This window comes from Vicia villosa, linkage group LG7 (assembly GCF_029867415.1).
Source record: "Vicia villosa cultivar HV-30 ecotype Madison, WI linkage group LG7, Vvil1.0, whole genome shotgun sequence".
NCBI classification, from domain to species: domain Eukaryota; kingdom Viridiplantae; phylum Streptophyta; class Magnoliopsida; order Fabales; family Fabaceae; genus Vicia; species Vicia villosa.
In genome coordinates, this window is record NC_081186.1 from 89,291,953 (window position 1) to 89,312,581 (window position 20,629).

A 20,629-nucleotide genomic window follows, 5' to 3' on the forward strand; every position below is an offset into this window, starting at 1 on the left:
AATAGGTACTTCTAAGGATGAGATGAAATCAGCAACGGGTTCTACCGAGTTATTCAGAATTGCCAGCCCTTCTAAAGCACCCTCAGACATGATGCATTTGCACCATGTAATGATACTTTGAGAGAGAACCTATCTGAATTGTAGCATCGGGTAGCGACTAGTTCTCAACATTTGTCAAGAGTAGTCCCCCCACTACGTTCCTAAAGGCCAAGATGGGTTAAAGGTGACTAAAGGTCCTTGAGCTCCGGCGCACCCAAAGTTATATACATAGACCCCCCTCATTTGAGAAAGGTGTGCATATATCTATGGAGTCCTAACTCAAGCGTGAACTTCATATTGACTCATCTCCCACATATGTGAAAGAGGTCGCCATGACTATGCCACTCTTATCTTAAGTGTACTTGAATCCGGGTATAGGATTCGTCCTTCATTTAATTCCCAAGCAACCTTGAAAAAGTAAAGCAAACAAACAAACAATAGTGATCTAAGCCCTAAGGTAAACCCCTCTTTTTATTTTGTCCCCAGCAGAGTCGCCAGTTCTGTAATACGGTGAACTGACTTTTTATCTTTAATAAGCAACAATGTTGCGGTGAGAGCAAGAGTCGCCACCGACTTTTATTTTATCCAATTAGGAAAGGTATAAAAGAACAGGAAAGACCTTCTTTGAAAAGAGATTGAGTTCGGGGGGTAGGTTATGAAAAGGGAAGGTGTTAGCACCCTTTTCATCCGTAGTTATCTACGGGCTCTTAGTTGCTTAGCTCATTTTGATTTGTTTGATTCGTTTGAAAGAGTAGTGTGTGTTTAGAAAAACACTTTTGTTTTGAAATGTCTGAAAAGACATTGTTAAAAAACATGGTGTGAAAAGCATTTGAAGTTTAATTGTTGTGAGCAAGCACTTAAGAGTTCCTACCCTAAGTTTGTAAGGTCTTTCCCATACTTTAAAGTTTTCCTTGGGCGATAGTACTATCCATACCATTTGAGGGTAGGTAGTCCTATACATTGGATGTGCGGGTCATCGAAGGGTCATCGAATCGTCATAGAGACTATCCATACCATAAAGAGGGTAGGAAGTCCTATGAGATATGAATAGTCATAAAGGCAACATGTAAGGATACCTTAGCCATCGGAGGGACTATCACCATTTAATCGAGGGACAAGATCATTTACACTGAGGCGACATCGAAGGGACTATGATCTTTTAAATCGGAGGGACATGGTGATTTTTGAATCGTAGGCAACATAGGCTAAGATATCCCTACATTCGAAGGGACTTGACTATTATTTTACGAAAGGCAACCAAGAGGGGGGGCACCTTAGAGGTGAGTGAGTGCAAGTGTATTGATTCAAATATATATTTATCTTGAAATTAGTGAACTAACGGTTGATTTTATCTTGCCATACAATCCTATTAGTCATGCATCTAAACAGATAATATTGACAGTTATAATGTGCGAAAGGTAAATGTGCGAGAAAAATAAATCCTAAGCTATTACAAAAAAAACTTTGCGACCTATACATTGATTTCTAGTATTTAGATAAATAAGTAAATAAATAATCAAAGGACATAATTCGAAACAAGCATGCGACATTCATTGAGTTTGAGGTGAGAAGAGAAATCGAGATAGATTAGGGTTTAGTAAAAAAAAAAACTTAGGTTAATAATTAAAAGTTAATCTAATTGGCCTAACTAAATCAAACCTAATTAACTAAATTTATTAATTCTAATTAATTTTTGTAGGTTGATTAAATTAATTATCTAAAACCTAATCACTAATTAATAAAAGAAATTATGTTAAAATTAAACCTAAAGTCTAAATAATTTAAATCCTAAGAGCTAATTATTCTAATTAAATTGAATTAAGTTGAATAAAATTATTTAAGATAAAAAAAAACTAAATAGTTAAAAAAAAACTAATCCTAATTCAAATTGATCTTATTTTTTTTTGAATTTTTATTTGGTTATTTGATTAATTAAAAAGTGGTTAATAAAATAGGAAATTGAAATAGGGAAAGAAAGAACAAAATAAAAATAAAGAGATAAATGTCATGGGATCTGGTGCGGCGCCTCCTGGAGAGTGCACCATGGGGGCTACAATGCTGAGTCCTTAGATTTGTATCAGGTGGAGATCGTATGGTCGATATGTGAGAGTCTATCATGGACGTGCACTGACCTGAAACGCTGGATCTGTATGCAAACAAAGCAATTAAGTTAAAAATAAAATGGAGTGTCGTGGAGAGGGCTCGAACACACCCCCCTGCACTCATTGCAAAACGCACACGTTCACCAACTGGACTGGATGCAATTCGTGACATTAAATCACGCTCAGGTTGTAATATCACGTCCCAAAACCCTGAAATGCAGAATCCGGTGAGGCCTTCATCTTCTCCGACGAGGCTCTTTTTGCAGCCTGCAAAATAACATCAAAACGAACGCGAAAACCACCCAGATCCACTAAACTTGGCGCTACGAATTCAATGGAATCATTAGTTTTCAAAAATAATGCTCATAGCTACGAAAACGAAAGTGCACGACCTTAATGCCCTAACAATGGTGATTCATGTTCTATGCATTATGGCATCGTTCCAATGGCTTTAACCTGTCCTAAATAATACCAGGAACTCATACAAGTCGTTAGATCCAAAGCAAAGACGTTAAAACATAACAAACCAAAACTCAAGAATGACATAAAAAATATGAATAGCATGCAAGCTTTTTTGCGTGTTATGGAACCTCAATGATGGTCTATTATCACTTTAGTCTACCTTGAGAGATGTTTAGGAGAATTTTTTGGCCTTGAGAGGGGCTGCAACCCTGAAAACGAAAAACTTCTTTTATGTGTTATTTGGAACTTTGGGAAGCGCTTGAGAAGCTAGGGGTCCCCTTTCATGAGGCTGTAGCTGTTCTGAATATATAATAGGCCATATTAGGGTTAAAAAAAAAAATGGAAAGAAACATTGTCTTGAAAGTGTGGAAAAATCTTGATTTCTTTCCAAAACATTTTTTTGAAAACTTTCCAAAACTCCAAGATTTTGTCTCAAACCTTCCTTTTATATTTTCATACGACTTTGCACACATGTGGGGCCCTTAAGTATTTGGAAATTACACATATGATCTCTTTACCATTAAGTTATGATTTTATTTCTTTTAAAATTGAATTTAAATTAATAAATTCAAAAATTAATAGAATAAAACCATAAAATAAATATCAAATGGTCTTTGGGCCCTTTGTAGACTTGTAATTTCGTGGATGATCAAAAAGTTATGGCCCATTACTCAAAAATATGAAATTTCATCACTTAGGTTTTTGCGCCTTTCATGAAAATCGTCCACCTTGTACCAATCATATCTCCCTCGTTTTTTATCATATGAAGGTGTTTTTGTACATTTTAGAAAGCTCAAAGAGTCTTCTAAAAGATTCTTTTGGTTTCACCTTCATTGAACTTGCCATGTTCATTTACCATCCTTTGAGAAAAAACGTCTTTTTGTCGACTTTCAAAGGGACCTATAATGTATTAGTCCATATCTTTCAACTGGTGCATTTCTTGACTCTGGGCCCAACACCAAAATTGTAGAGAATGAAATTTCCTTGAGAATAGGCTTTGGTTGGGGAATTTTTGATGAACCATGTGAGAGTTATGATCGGTCAAAGTTCGGTTGACTTTCCCTTCTTCCTTTGATGATTTAGAACCTTTTTCTTGATGAATCATGATCAAGTGTTGATCAAATGATGAATATATCAGAGAAATGTTGATGTTGCCCAAAAATCGGGAGTTTTGACTGTGGTTTGACCATAATTTGACTTTTAGGTTAACCAGTCGATTATTGATCGTTCGGGCCATTGAGTGAGCAATCTTTTGAGCCAGGGCTTGAAGCTTGGCATGAGGATTATTTGAATCATATGAGAGAACATGGAGTCCACTTGAGGTGTCAAAAATCTCTTTTCCTTGAGACGAAACAGAATCCTAATTGGGGTCCTTTTGCTTAGGAGAAGGATGAGCATGCCCCAATTCTTGTGTAGCCTTGTGCATGTGAGTCAAAATATGATGGGCAAATTTTGGGGTATGACACCTGTAACAATATTTCATGGATGATGATCATGATGTTATCTTAACTTAACTTCTCCGTAAATCAATTTTCTATCATACATCAAACAATTGTTACTAAGAATTATTAGTTTAGATATCAAATTAAATCTACTTACCTTCTTTTTTCTTTCTCTTTTTGGGAAAATACCCCTTTTCGTCCTTTAACTTTGGCTCGGGGTCCATTCTGGTCCCTTAACTTTTAAAAAGTGCAAATCAATCCTTTAATTCTTAAAAACGGAGCATGTTTGTCCTTCCGTCTGACTCTGTTAGTAAGCGTTCAAATTAATTGCATATGTGGCATTTTGATTGTCTGACGTGGCATTTAATTGTTATAATCTTAAGTGTTGTGAACTAAACACCTCATTCTGAACATTTCAAGTACTTACCCATTGTGAAGAAAAAGCTCGTGGTGCAGCGAAGAACGTTGAAGGAGAATCGTCGTGCAGTGAGGGAGGCCATCCTCAAAGCTTTTGCAACCAGGTTAGAAAGTTCATGATATGTGGCTTGTCTGATTGTGGTAGAAATAAGGGTTTTTGCATGTTTCAGTGTTAGAATTTAGGGTTTTATTTTGCTAAATATTGGAAATCCACGTTTTTTCTTCTGATAAATTAGGGTTTCATAGTAAATCGATTGTTTGCATGTATGTATTTAATCTGAGTAATTAGGGTTTTACATATTTATGATTTTAGGTGAAATGGACGAGTATATCGTACTCACAATTCACCATAGTGGTGAATTTGTTGATGGTGATCTTAGAGTTTATAAAGGAGGGGAAGTTTCTGAGTTGAAAATAGATGTTGACACATGGAGTTACTTTGAGCTGACAGATTCACTTAAGTGTTTAGGGTATAGGGATTTTGAGAAAATCTATTACAAAGACCCAACATTTGGGATGCAACAACTGAATGATGATGCAGGAGCATTAGAAGTAGCCGATCTGTATAAGGTTCATTTAGGTGTAGACATTTTTATTAAACACACAATTGGGCAGGCTGAGTTTGCGGACCCAGCAGGGTTAGAAAATGTTGTAGGTGAGGAGCATGGTGTCACTGAGGAGCATGTAAGAGATGAGGAGGAGAGGGTAGTTGAAGAAATGCTTTCTAAGTTGCATGAAGAAGTGACTGGTAACTCTAATGAAGCTGAGCTGGAGGATGAGGATGAGAATATTGGTTTGGAGGCTGAGAAGGTTGTGTTAGAGGCTGAGAAGGTTGTGTTGGAGGCTGAACATGCTGAACATGTTATTTGGGAGGCTGAGAAAGATTGTATGGAAAATGAGAAAGATGACAGTTCTGATAGTGGTGAAGTGGATGATTCCATAAGTAGTGATGATAGTGAGTACAAATATGACAGTGCTCTTGATGTTGAATTTAATGATTCTTCTGATGGTTATGAAGATATAGATGAGGATGAATTGGACAATCTAGTTGAACATGATGAAGAGAGAGATGAGGGTGTTAAAATTGGGAGTGGTAGTGAGAGTGAAGGTTTGGTTAGTGGGTGTGACAGTGATGACAGTTATGGTGTGCAAAAAAAAACATATCCCTATGTTTAAGATTCAAAAGAATATGGCTGATTTCAAATGGGAGGTGGGTTCCTACTTTAGTTCAAAAGATGATTTCAAAGAGGCAATCACATCATATGCTGTTCATAGTGGAAGAAACCTAAAGTTCACAAAAAATGATAATGTAAGAGTGAGGGTAAAGTGTAAGGATGGATGTGATTGGGAAGCCTATTGTGCTAAATCCTCAAGGGAAGAAACTTGGCAATTAAGGAAGGTGAATGATGTACATAGTTGCAGTAGGGATTATAATGTGAAAATGATGACTACCAAGTGGCTGAGCAAGAGGTTACAAAAATCCTTAAAAACCAATCCTAGGATGAAAATCAAAGATATCAAGGCAAAGGCACAAAAGAAATGGAATGTAGGTGTGAACAAAACCAAGGCAATTAGGGCAAGAGTTAAAGCATGAGATATGGTTGATGGGTCATTCCTAGGGGACTACACCAGAATCTATGATTATTGTCATGAATTACTAAGAACAAATCCAGGTTCCACAGTGAAGGTTGGTGTTGAACCATCTCAAGAAGGCTCACAAAATCATTTGCCATACTTCAAAAGGTTGTATATATGCCTTGCAGCATGTAAGCAAAGTTTTAAGTTTTCTAGGCATGTAATAGGGTTGGATGGTTGTTTTCTAAAGGGGCTATGTGGAGGGCAAATACTAGCTGCTATAGGTAGGGATCCAAATGATCAAATGCTACCTATAGCATTTGCAGTGGTTGAAGGAGAAAATAGAGACAGTTGGACATGGTTCTTGGAGTTATTGATTGATGACCTTGGTGGAAAAAATGAGTGCCTCACATACACCTTCATGTCAGACCAGCAAAAGGTATTACCTTTCTTTTGTTTTTAATTAATTTGATTATGGTTTCTATTGAATTTTGTATTTTTATTTCTATTTCTTTGACTGTGTTGCAGGGATTATTACCAGCCATGGATGAACTGTTGCCCAATGTAGAGCAAAGATTCTGTGTCAGGCACTTGTACAACAATTTCAGGAAAAGATATCCTGGGAAAATGCTTAAGGAAATAATCTGGAGGGCTGCTAAGGCTACTTATGCTCAGGCCTGGGAAAGAGAGATGAAGAGGATGAGGCTGATAAATGAAGAAGCATACCTACATATGATGAAGACACCTCCAAGATTTTGGAGTAGATCTTACTTTAGAGGGACTAATAAATGTGATGTTGTAGTGAATAACTTGTCTGAATCTTTCAACAGTGTTATTCTTGAAGCAAGGTCCAAACCCCTAGTGACTGTGTCTCAACCTGCAGTGAATTTGTCTCAATCTGTGTCTCAACCTGCTGTGAACCTGTCTCAGCCTGCATCTGCACAAGGATCCAAGACATCTACTCAACCATCCAAGAAATCTACTCAACCATCCAAGAAGACAACTACAAGGCCAGCAAAGTTGGGTGTTAGAAGACCAACAACCCCTTTTGTTCCCCCTGGACCAACTACACGACTTAGTGCTGCCAAGAATATGATTGGCCCAACTACAAGGAGAACAACACCAACCAAGAGGACAACACCCAAGAAAAAAAATTAGGAGGAGTGTCTAATGTTATGCTAATGTATTGCACTTTGTACTGATGTCATTTTGTGTAATGGTCTTAACTCATTTTGTGTCATTTTGTACTGATGTCATTTTGTGTCATGTTGAACAAGGTTATCTTAACTGTTTCTCTTTTTCATGTTGAAACTCAATCTGTGTACTGGTATTTTGTGTTATGCAAATGTGTGGCACTTTGTGTTGCAATGTTAAGGCACTATTGACTGAAATTCAGTATGTTACTTTTGTGTTATCACATCATATTCTTCTTTTCTGTTACTTTTGCAATGCTAATACAGGATTAAACTGAAATCAACAAAAATTCTGTATAGCAACAATTCTGAAAAATTTGTAAAATATTGACTGCTACTTTTTCACACTTTTAACACTATACTTCCACTGGTGGAAGACTTGCTTTAAAACTGCACAGAACACTTTTTACACTATACTTCCACTGGTGGATGTCTTACTTTAAAACTGCACTTTTTACTTTCTTGTTGAAAATGAAAATACAAACAAGTCTTATATAGACCTAAAAGACTTCTGCTATACTAGAAAATTAAAACAAATAAATACTCTTAATATGCCATTATCTCTTGGCTTTTCCAGTACAAAACTCTTGGCCTTTCAACTACAAGAGACTCTTTATTTTTCACAAAAAAGTAAAAAGTGCAGTTTTAAAGTAAGACATCCACCAGTGGAAGTAAAGTGTAAAAAGTGTTCTGTGCAGTTTTAAAGCATGTCTTCCACCAGTGGAAGTATAGTGTTAAAAGTGTGAAAAAGTAGCAGTCAATATTTTACAAATTGGTATCAGAGCATGTTCGTAAGGACATTTAAACTGAAATTTTGTGACAACTGAAATTAACAAAAATTCTCACTTCATTATAGCTTAAACATTACATTACAATAGATGAAGAATTACAATACAATATTTCTCGTTTCATTTCATCAAGAACATAATAATCACAAAAGCTGCACCTAAGATAACAAACATCCAGATTTTCTTAAACTTCATAATCTTGTTTATCTCCTTCCTTAATTCTTCATTTGTCAGCTTTACTTTTTCAATCTCCATTGTTGCATCATCCAATTTTTTTGATAACTTTTCCAATCTGGCCATTATAACATGACCTTTGTCATCTTGAACATCCTCATAAAACCATTCAAAAAATCCACACCCAGGTTGCCTTGTTCCCTGCATTTTACAAAGGAGATAATATGAACAATGGAGATAAAATGAGAACAACCTCGAAAATACAAACATACCTTAAAATGAGAACAACCCCAAAAATATTTTCCATAGCTCTTCGACCTTGATGACCTGCGAAGAGTAGCTGCATCTCCACAATGACAACTTGGCTTCCATGGAAGATTCTCCACCGTAAAAGAACTGGTTTTCATACTATCTTCGCTTTTCTGTTTCATGGAGGACGAATTGAAACTTGATGTTATCCCTAAATCCCTAACTTGATGTTTCATGGAGACGAATTGAAAGAAGAACCCAATTTACGTTATCCCTAATCCCAATTCTGGACGCGGCTAAGGCAAATTCTGGGGGAGCAATGGAGAATGAAATAGAAGATCCATGTCATGTACCACGTATGCAGAATCAAACGGCCGTTTGTTCCAAATGGATGGAAAGGACAAACGTGCTCCGTTTTTAAGAATTAAAGGATTGATTTGCACTTTTTAAAAGTTAAGGGACCAGAATGGACCCCGTGCCAAAGTTAAAGGACGAAAAAGGGTATTTTCCCTCTCTTTTTTATGTATATCAAAATATACCCAGATTGATTGTATTATAAGCAACATGATTCATATTTATATGAGACTTTTACTTTTTCAATTCTGTTTTTGTGAGTAATTGTTACAGAATTGAGTTTTACAAAAAGGTGTGTAATAAATAAAGCATTTAGGTTTAATATGTGATCCGTGTCCATGAATAAACTTGGTTGTAATGGGGTGGTTGGATTCACTGTTTGGAAACGGACGCAAATTCAGCAAAAGAAAAGACAGTGATGCAAGCGAAACAGGTTTTTTTCCCTTAATTTCTTAATATCATTGTAATTGAGTTTATTTTTTTGTATGATTTATAGCAAACTGTATTTTTCCTACATTCATGCATTCTTCATTTTCCAGTGAATTGGGTTTTGCTTGCAGTTTTCAAAACAATATCGGTTCTTCTATCTAAAACAACTCTGTTCTCTTCTATATTTGCGCCTGGTGTTATGATGGTTTATGCATCTGGCCTTGCATACACAAGCCTACAACAGGCTCTCTTTCTCTCTAACATGTTTGTTATTTTGGACTTCTTAAGTCATTATTGTATATATTTGTATACAGTAATTTAAAATTTCAGTCTCAACATTCAGAAATTTGGAAAATAGTAAATTAAATGTATTCTAAAGATAAGTCATATGAATTAATACACATGGCAAGGAGACATTAATTACTTAATTGAAAATTTAAACAGATAAGAAAATTAGATAATCAGATTCTTGAGATCACTACATTTAATGTAATTTTTAGTTTGATTTGCTTCTTTATATGCTTCCTTTGAAACGGACATAAATTTAAATTTAAGAAAAATCTTAATCTGTGAATACATATTGAAAATATTCTTTGTATGTTATCTTTTGCTTATTATATATTGATGTTATGATTTTCCATTTACTTTGTATGATTTCTGCACCTAGTTCTATTGTAGGTGGAATATTTTCCGGGGTTTGTTGAAAACATGTCATGTTTGTTACTATTAGAAATTGATATAAAATGTTTATTTTTCTCTTCATTTTTAATTCGGCCCAACATGATAAGTTTGTGCCTCCTCTCCTAATAGGAGTTCTTTTTTGACTTTTTATGGACACTTTTATATGTATTGGATTTAGAAAAGTTGTACAATGTAAGTGATATTTATCTGATGAAGATCAACAAAGAATCGAATTTGTTGTGTTGAATGAGTAGATTTTGTTGTGACTAACCCTATCTTTAAGCATTAGTATCCAATAGATGGAAACTTGAATCTAGTCATGATAGACACATCTCAAATGTCAAGTCGAGAAACATGTTTTAGGTAGCTAATCGAAATCAAGCTTAAGTAGAATTACATAAAACGCATTGACCGTACTTAATACATGAGTAAAAGATGACTACACCTAACCCCAACAAAAAAGAATTATTTACACTTTTTTTAATAGACAATGATTCAATAAAAGAGAGTATACGGGATACTCCGCCCGAAGCAACAACTCGGAAAACCTCTATATCCTAAAGAGCATAGTATTCCAAACGTAAAAATTACAACAATCAACGGTTTTACAAACTGAACACAACCAAATCCACAACCTATGAACAATCGCCGACATACACTCGTCAAAATTAAAAATGGCTCCTTTGAAGAGGACGTCATTATGCATCAACCAAATACTCCAAACGGTTGCTAACCAAATCACGACAATGGTTATCCTCTTAACCTTATTTTTCACCTTCTCGCAATGGAATAAGAAATCTGCAAGCTAACCCAAGGAAAGATCCGCATGGGTATCAATCCAATCATAAATCTTACTTTAAATTTTGGCCGGGAATACGCATAACCCGAAAATATGCAATTTGGGTTCATTTTCCCTAAAGCAAAAAGCGTAACTTAAGTCTCTACTATCCTTCAAAATTCCCCGTCTAAACAAATGATTCATTGTAGGGATCCTATTGAGAATGTATCTCCACCCGAAAATTAATAAATTAGACAGAACCTTAATCTCCCACAAATGATTTAGAGCATTCAAAACAGCAGCAGAATGAACGGATTTGTAAGTACCCGCACTGAAAAGATCGAAACAAGACTTTACCGTGAAATTACCACCAACCTCTTTCAACCACTCATAATTGTCACAAGCATTCCTCTCCAAATTAACCTCCTGCAGCAGCTCCGAAAATTCCCCCCACAGACTGGGCTCGACTTCATCAATATTATCCACGATTTTCATGAAATTCCAAGACCACGCGTTTCCAGCCCAGCTCACAAAATCCGCCACACTGCATTCCTTGTTGACAGCCAGATCGTAAATTTTCGGATACACAATCTTCAAAGCTTTATTACCCAACCAATTTGAGTGCCAAAATGATATCCCACAACTATTGTTAACCCTGCAAAATGTTGAATATTTGTGGTTGTTGGTGGAAATGTGGCAGCCCTTGAACAAAGAAAGTATCGATGAAGATCGTACTTGAAAATTCAAAGCGTGTGAATTTTACACTAACCTTTATAAACAATTCGCTCCCACCATATATTGTATATTGGATGCAATTGAGATTAACGGCAAATTCCCTTCAAGATACTTTGAATTCCTTAATGTGAATTGCACACACTAAGTGTATCTTTTGATAATAGTTTACGGAAAAATGTTTTCTACACTTTCCTCATGCATTAATAAAGTGAAAGAATGATTTGGAATAATTGAAATGAGAAAAAATGGATGTGTATATTTCTATATGTCTATTAAGAAGAAAACTTCATCCTATCACATTTATTCTTATGGTCCAAGTACTTTTAACCCTTGGGATGTATCTTTTTTCAAGTACTTCAATCACTCTAATAATGTACTTTAATCATTAAACTAAAGACGTGATGTTAAACGAGTGTGAGTTGAGTTTCCATCATTGGTGATTAATAATATATGGGCTTGTTTCACATCCCTACATGATGTCTTCAACATCGTATTCTTGTCAATTATTTCATCAAATAATTGCAAGATATTTTCAGTTTATTAATTGATTTTGAATATTCAAACACATACATAGATATATCTTTTATTTATTTTTAATAGTTTAACCAACTATCACACAATCATGACAATGAAGTTATTGAATTACTTTGTATCCCGTAGTATCATTTTAAATCATTCAACGTTTGTTATTAAACCATTTAATAACAAGAAATAAGATTTAAAGTTTCATTTTTATTTTAATAAGCATACTACATATTATAGTTAATACAATAAACATGTAAATCAACCACAATTAACATGGTTATCAAATTTCTCTATTTAAGACAATGGTTAAATATATAAAAACCCTGTAATGTTAGCGAGTTTTGTTTTTAACCCCTGATAAAGTTTTTTTTGCAATCCCCCCCTTATAATTTCTAGATTCCCTCAAGGGACCCCTGACTGCCACATTGCAGCAAAGATTCTTTCTTGCTGCCTACGTGGCAGTCCACTTGAATTTTTCTTCTTTTTAATTATTTTATAATACCACGTGGAATAAATTTTTTTTTAATTTTTTTTTTTAAGAAAATTAATTTTTTTTTAATAATTTTGTTACTGCTTTTATTATAAGGGGGTAAATAAAAATTCGCTAATATTACAGGGGGGTGTTCATAATAAAAACAGTAATAAAATTATTAAAAAATAAATTTTAAAAAAAAGTTTAAAAAAAAAATTAAATTTTATTTATTCCACATAGAATTTAAAATTAAAATGAAAAATCCACGTGGACTGCCACGTAAGCAGCAAGAGAGAATCTTTTCTGCTATGTGGCAGTCAGGGGGTCCTTGAAGGAATTTAAAAATTACAAGGGGCTGATTGCAAAAAAAAAAAATTACAGGGGCTAAAAACAAAACTCGTTAACATTACAGGGGGTTTTATATATTTAACCCTTAAGACAACAATAATGGTCATATATTATATCATATATTCAACCATGTAAATTATAAACACGTGCCAAAATTAAATCCAAATAGTTAGATTAATTTAATTCTCTTAAATAAACTTTTATCATTTATAGAAAACATACATGCATTATTTAAAAAAATTTATACAACTATTCTTCATTATATTTTAAATAAGATTGAATTTTAAGTGGATTTAATAAACTAAAGAAAACAACATTCATTTTATAGATAAATCAAATGAGATTAGTTGAAAACATATTAAACTCATTATATGTAGATTCATTTATATCATAACTTTTATTAAAGGCAAGTTCAATAATTTATTATCAATACTTATCAAAATATTAACAACCAAATTTCATATTCAATTTCTTTGTAAATAAAAACAAATTCACTTACATATAAATATATCACACAATAAAATTATACAAACCAAATAAATCCACACTTTATTACATACAACACAACCTTAATTTTAACTTTATCCAAAATTGGATAAACAAGTCTTAAAAGTGAATAATTTCTAGAAGTTACTTCTACGCAACAAGATCATCCTTTCGTGCATTTGAGTTCTTCTCTTGGTTCAACTTTTTCAAGAACCTACATTCACTTTTGAAATGTCCCGGTTTGCCACAATAGAAGCAACTTCCTTTCTTTATTTTCCTTTGTACATTTCCATTGTTGTCATGAACATCTTCACCATCTATTTTCATATTATCATGAGACCTTTTAGATTTTCCATCTTCCACAACATGTATTTTCTCATGAGTAAATTGGTCTTTAGTATCATCTTCTTTATGATACTCTTCTTTTTATGTTTGAGGGTCCTTTTTATATTCTTCCATGAAGGTGGGAGTTTGTCTATTATGGAAGACACAATGATGGTTTCATCCATGTGCAATTTGTGACGTTTGTAAGTAATTATTAAGAATACGTTCAATTTCATGTAATTGTTTCATAACAGGTCTATTATCTACCATTTTATAATTATTGAAATGGGAAACAAGAAATTTCTTACTTGTCGCATCTTCTTGCATGTACCTTGACTCTAGTTTATCCCAAAGATCTTTTGCAGATTGACTATTTTGATAGATATCGAACAAGGAATCTGACATACCGTTGAGAATGTGGCCCATGCAAATGTAATCATCATTGTCTCATTTTTTTCCTTTCTCTTGTTTCATCGATTAATTCTTCTTCCCTTTCTTCTGGTCTTGTTGTATTCATAACATATATATACGACTTTCAAAGTTGTAAGCAAAATTTTCATCTTTTTCTGCCAACGGATAAAATTGTCTCGATCAAACTTTTCCAATTTTACAAAATTAGATGTCATTTCTTTGAGTGATGGCGTCATTGATTAAATAAAAAATTGTTCCTAAAGATTGTTGGATATCTGTGGTTGTTGGTGGAAATGTGGCAACCCTTGAACAAAGAAAGCGTCGATGAAGATCGTACTTTAAAATTCAAAGCGTGTGAATTTCACACTAACCTTTAGGAATAATTCGCCCCCACCACCAATTATTGTATATTGGATGCAATTGTGATTATTGGCAAATTCCCTTCAAGATACTTTAAATTCCTTAATGTGAATTGCACAAACACACTAAACGTATCTTTTGATAATAATTTACCTAAAAATGTTTTCTACACTTTACTCATGCATTAATAAAGTGAAACAATGATTTAGAATAATTGAAATGATGAAAAATGGGTGTGTAAATTTCTATTTTCGTGTGTCCTTTATGCTTTCCAAGTATCACTTATTTATAGATAAGTTTGTGTCATTTAGTGAAGAGAAACACTCTTTGAATTAAATTATGCATCTGAACAATGAACCATTTTATTGTTTAACGTGTTCAAAATATTCAACAATCAACGTGTTGTTTTAGTTGGCTAAGGAGGTATCCATTCACCCAAAGGTCGTGTTAACGGTAACTAGCATTTTTATGATAGCAATAATCTCAAAAAATCCTGAAATAAAATAATTCCATCAGCAAAAAATGAGGGCAAATTTAGTTTAGTAGAAATATATATGTATTATACATAAATTCAACTTTCCAATAATATTTTGGAAATCACGTACACAAAAGACTGAACCTACAAATCAGTTTTGAACCGAAGCAATAGAATTATCGAATAGAACCAAATCACGCCACCAAATTGAGTCACCATTATGCAGCACGCTATTGTCACCGATCAACACTTTGATCTCATTTGCTTCTTCAAAATCCTCCATTTCCACTTATTAATTGGCGCCAAATTCAAAACTTCTACATCTTTTATACCAAGACCACCTTGATTATGAGGCTTGCACACAGCTTTTCAACTCACACCCAATGTATCGTCCTTTTATTCTCACAACCACGCCATAAAAAGTTATTTTGGATACCACGAATCTCAAGTAACACTTTTGAAAGCACTTTATAAAAAGTTAAAGAATAAATAGGGATGGCATTCAACACCGAATTGATTAACACGACACGACTCGCTATAGATAGGTGTCTCCTTTTTCAAACAGCCAACATACTCTTCATATTTTTAATTAAATTATTCCACATAGACAATCTTCTAGGGCTGTCCCCAACCTTAATTCCTAGGAATTTGATAGGCATATTGTTGATGTTGCACGAAAGGAAAGTCGAAGCAGCATTAATAAACCAATCACCCACATGAATGCCATAAAACTTACTTTTGTAAAAGTTAACTTTTAAACCGGAGATCATTTCGAAACCCGTTAATATAGCTTAAATACTTCATAAATTCTCGCTACTGTCATCTGCCATAAGTTGAAGGTGAGCCATCATACTTTCCTATTAGCGGCAAAAATAAACGACTTCGTATTTTGCTTTATATTTATGCATTTATTGCTAAAGAACCGTTAATCAAAGAAATGAAAAATATTTGCTCAGCCTAATCACTGGAAGAAACGAAATTACGGTTGAAAGATTTTATTAGTCTATCTTTAACTAACATTGATATTCGATCAGTTACCAATCTTTTTCTACAAATGTATAAAAAGAATTATAATTTTTTAGTAAAAAATGTTAAAATCAAAATCAAAACAATGGGACCAACCAAAACGGTAACAATGACTTCCAAGTCAATGCAGAAAAGAACTTAATGGTCAATATACTAAAGCTTGTCAATGACTCACTCAACTGGCTCGTGGACGACAATGACTATATAAAGACAAATATGGAAAAGGTGTTTTTGAGGACCACCTTGATAACGTATTGGACTAGCAAGAAAATAAGTAAAAGTTTGTTTCTACATTTGTCGTCGTCGTCGTCAACAATTGAAAGGAATCTGCTAATAAAAAATAGTTATATTGTAATTTTTTTGTGTAAAATTATTTAATATTCAAATAAAATTCTCAACAAGTTATTTTTGATAAAAATTAAAATAAAACTATTTATTATTACTATTATTCTACAATTAAATTGAACATTATTAATAATAGAGGTGTGATATTTTTACACCACTTCTCTTACACCGTATTCTACACCATACATAATAATTAAGGGGAGTGTTTGTTTGATGGATTCAAACAGGATTCTCGGGAGTATGAGGTTGAGAATCTGATAAAACCATGTTTGTCTGAAGGTTTAAGAAATTATTCTTAAATATTTTTTATTCCTTGGAATAAAATTCACTCATGGAATTTGAAAGATTTATTCTCATGTTAATGAGTGGGAATCCTACATTCCCATAAGAAATAAAAAATAACCACCAATAACTACCCACTTATATATTACTTTTAACATTTTTGTATTTATTTTTAAAATTTTAAAACTATAAATAAAGGTTAAGTCTAGGGTGAGGGTTCAATTAAGTCCCTCACCGGTGAAACCTAAAAAAATAACCAATGGATTAAATGAATGATTTAGATGTAATATAATAAAAGTGAGAACATATAACATCACTTGTATCTGATTTTTATTTTCAATTCGCAAGACTTTTTATCCCTTAGATTTCAGTTTTGTTTCTCATTCAATTTCATGTAATTCTTCTTCAAATTCTCTATTTTTGGTCACTTAATCATTGTCGTACTTCACGTTCTGCTTATTCGATGGAGAGAGTGATACTATGTTTCTCTGCAACCTAAAATGAAAAGCACAAACGTATGCAAAAATTGGAGAGTTGATACAACGAACTTGGGGAGGGGGCATGTTTGTGTTGAACTAGCGATTGCGAATGGGTGCTAAGTGTTTGTGGAAAATACCTACCCAGTTTTCAAATTTTAACTAGAGTAATTAAGTTTTATCTTGCAAGTTTTAGTAATTTTCGCAAGTGGTGACTTGAGTTCCAAATATGAACAATTCACTATTTTAATATTTTGTTAATAAATAAATAGGTTGTGATGTAGCAGTGAGTAGGTTTTACAATGAAGTGATGAAGAATAGAAAAGTTAAAGAAGCAGAACTTGAAGTAGACAGTATGAAGTGATGAAGATTAGGGGAGTTGAAGAAGCATGACGAACATGGAGTAGAATGAGAAAAAAAAAACTGAAATAAAGAAAAAAAATTAAGAATAGTGTAACATTATTTTGAAAATAAAAATCAGATACAAGTGATGTTATATGTTCTCACTTTTATTATATTAGATCTACATCATTCATTTAATCTGTTGGTTATTTTTTGGGGTTTCACCGGTGAGGGACTTAATTGAACCCTCACCCTAGACTTAACCATAAATAAATTTAAAATATTCAGCCAAACAAATTGGTTGGAATTATTTTTTTAACAATAACATTTTCAGAATTGTAAATTGAATCCATCAAATAAACACACTCCAAATAAAATATACTGCACAAAAATCAAAGTTGGTTAAATTATTTTAAAAAAAATAAAACTAATACATTTGATGGATACTAATTCGATGTAAGGTCAAATATAGTGTCAATATAGTTTTTCTCTTAATAATATTAGAAATAAAGTTTAGATTAACTCATTTTTAGAAAAATAATTCTAGTTTTTGAATAACAGGAATTCTAGTTTTTGAATAGCCACTTATTAATTTTGGATCTTGCAAAGCCTATAGAAAATGGTATTTTGGATCTTGCAGAGTCTATTAAAGTGGAAAATTGTATTTTGGATAAAACTAATGATATTTTTGTTGATGTACTGGTTTAAATTTAATGATAATATAATTGTTTTTGAATAGCCATTGAATTTTCTTTGGCTTTCACTCATCCTAGCACCCAGCAACAGATGCTTATGTGGAAGTTTACACCAAAGCAAGTGGTTATAAGAATTTCTCGTCGCAGAAAAATTGATTACAAGTCTGAATGCAAGTGGTTTTAAACTACTGTCAGAAGGTAAATTTCAGTATGAAAGCAATTTGAGATACTTGAGTATGAAAATTTATGTTTTAAACTTTTGTTCCGAATAAACAAACTTAATGTTTAAAACTGTTACTGAATAAGTTCCATGTTTCAACTTTATGCAGATAAACTTTTGTTTCAACTGAAGTTGTGCTGATTGGGTGCTAAAACTGGAAATAGTGATGATGGATAAGAATTGGAAGTGATGTTGGTTGTGTTATTATATAGCTTGTCAAGTTTATTTATAAAATTGTATTCTAAACTCTGTTGCTACAGAATTTTATGCCTAACAAGATGCTACTGCAATTATTTATAATTATAAAGTTGTAATGAATTTTATGCTTCTGCAAGCAATTAGTTTTTATTATGAGATTGAAATAATTTTTAATTGGGCTTGAGTCTTGTATTCTGAACTAGTGCAACTGTGCAATCCATAAAATTTAAGAAATAAAACAGTTAAAGTGATTATTTTGGATTTGGTCTTGAAAATCCAATAAGCCTGTTTAGAAAATTGCACCCGCAGTTAACAGACCTATGAACCCGACCTAACCCAAACCCGAGACATCCGAATAATAACCCGGTCGGAATTGGGCCTCTAAGTCTAGTCCGAGGATTGCTTCGGTTGGGAAATTTGGGCCCGAACCGATGCCCACCCCTACCGCACAAATTTTGAACTACATTTCTGAACTTCGTTAAATTTGGGTCCGTGTAAGTTTGACCGATTAAATTGAAGGAGTACAAATTCAATATGCTGATTTGTGAGTTTGTTTATAACCCTTTAAAAAATACTTTTAAGATTAAATAAAATTGTATTCCTTATAATTTTATCAATGAGAAACTTATAATTAACTTGATGTTATGTTAAAAAGAAATTAATTTTTTTTTAGGATTTTTGTGATTACAATTTAAAAAATTATTTTTAAATAATCAACAGTTATATATATTTTTTATTTAAGACAAGAATGATGACTTCTAAGTCAATTCTGACAACAATTTTATAGTCAACACTAAAATCTATTTAAAATAATCAACAGTTATATATATTTTTTATTTAAATTATGAGTAAGTTTCTAATTCAGATAACGATAAAAAGTACATGGTCCATGTACATGGTCCATAACTGTTCCTTTGTCTGTGTAGTTCCAATCAAGACAAAGACAATGACTTCAACTTCAAAATAGAAACCACTAACAAAGTCGTCCATACACACAGATTTTTTTTTACATAATATATTTATTTAAAATTAAAAATTAAAAAAATATTTAAATTAATAATAAAAAATTTCTTATATAAAATATTTAAATAAAAAATTCCATATATTATTTTTGAATCATAAATATCTTCTATGGTTAAAAAAAATATTTAAATTAATAATATATTTTTTCACGTATAAAAATATTATTTATGTTTATGTATCATTTAAAAAAATAGTTTGATCAATAGTAAATTTTCGTATATAAAAATATTCAAATCGATAATAGATTTTTTTCGGTATACTATTTTTGTATCAAGTTTTTTTGATACAAATACCATTTTTTATATATAAAAATATTTAGATCATTAATAGATTTTTCCCATATACAAATATTATTATGTATACAAAAATATCTGAATCAATAGTAAATTTTTATATATAAAAATATTTAGATCAATAATAATTTCTTACCGTATATTTTTTTTTAATAAAAAATTTTAGATCATAAATATCACTTTTCATATATAAAAATATCTTATATTATAGATAGATAGTACTTTGGTAGACCAGCTTTATAATGTTGTTGACGGGGAGGAAAATAATTAAGATTTTGTTTCTATTTAATTATTAAGTAATATTTCAAATGAATTCACCGTTGCATTAAAGTTTATTATCATATAAAGTTTGTTTCATTTGTATAATAATTGTTTGCATCTAATATGTATTTCATATTTATTTCATACTTGCATCCAATATAATTGCTTGCGTCTGCTGGATTGTAGGTTTATAAAAGGCTCGATACTTATATTTTTATTGAGAAAAAGGATAGTGCACTGACAGTTTTTTACACTGTCAATCAATGACGACCATGTAAAGCGCCAAGTCATACTATAAATTTAAAAATACTTTTATGATGTGACACTTTAAAATATGGGAAAAAAGAAAATGCACTGAGAGTGTAAAATATTTTTACACTGTCAACCAATGAGAGACATGCATTAGAATAATGCCCATTTTTAATTTTAAAAAATTGTAATTTCATGGCAAATTAAAACATTTTAATTGGTTGTATGTGTAAAATTGATTTACACTGACAGTGCACTATCTTAAAACTCTTAAAATATTCTAATTGAATGTATGTGTAATCTTTTTTTACACTGACAGTGTACTACCATTAAACTCATTTTTATTTCATATTTATTATATAATAATTATCAAAAAATAGTTTTTAAAATTTTTTTATAT

General features: G+C 32.3%; 1 protein-coding gene across 1 annotated transcript; it reads left to right on the forward strand.

Annotated features, from left to right (window-relative positions):
* Positions 1-5,651: 5,651 nt before the first annotated feature.
* Positions 5,652-7,195, forward strand: LOC131619636 (uncharacterized). Its single transcript, XM_058890711.1, has 3 exons — positions 5,652-6,012; positions 6,136-6,476; positions 6,566-7,195. Exons 1-3 carry the CDS (start codon positions 5,652-5,654, stop codon positions 7,193-7,195), a joined length of 1,332 nt encoding a protein of 443 aa, XP_058746694.1.
* Positions 7,196-20,629: the final 13,434 nt, after the last annotated feature.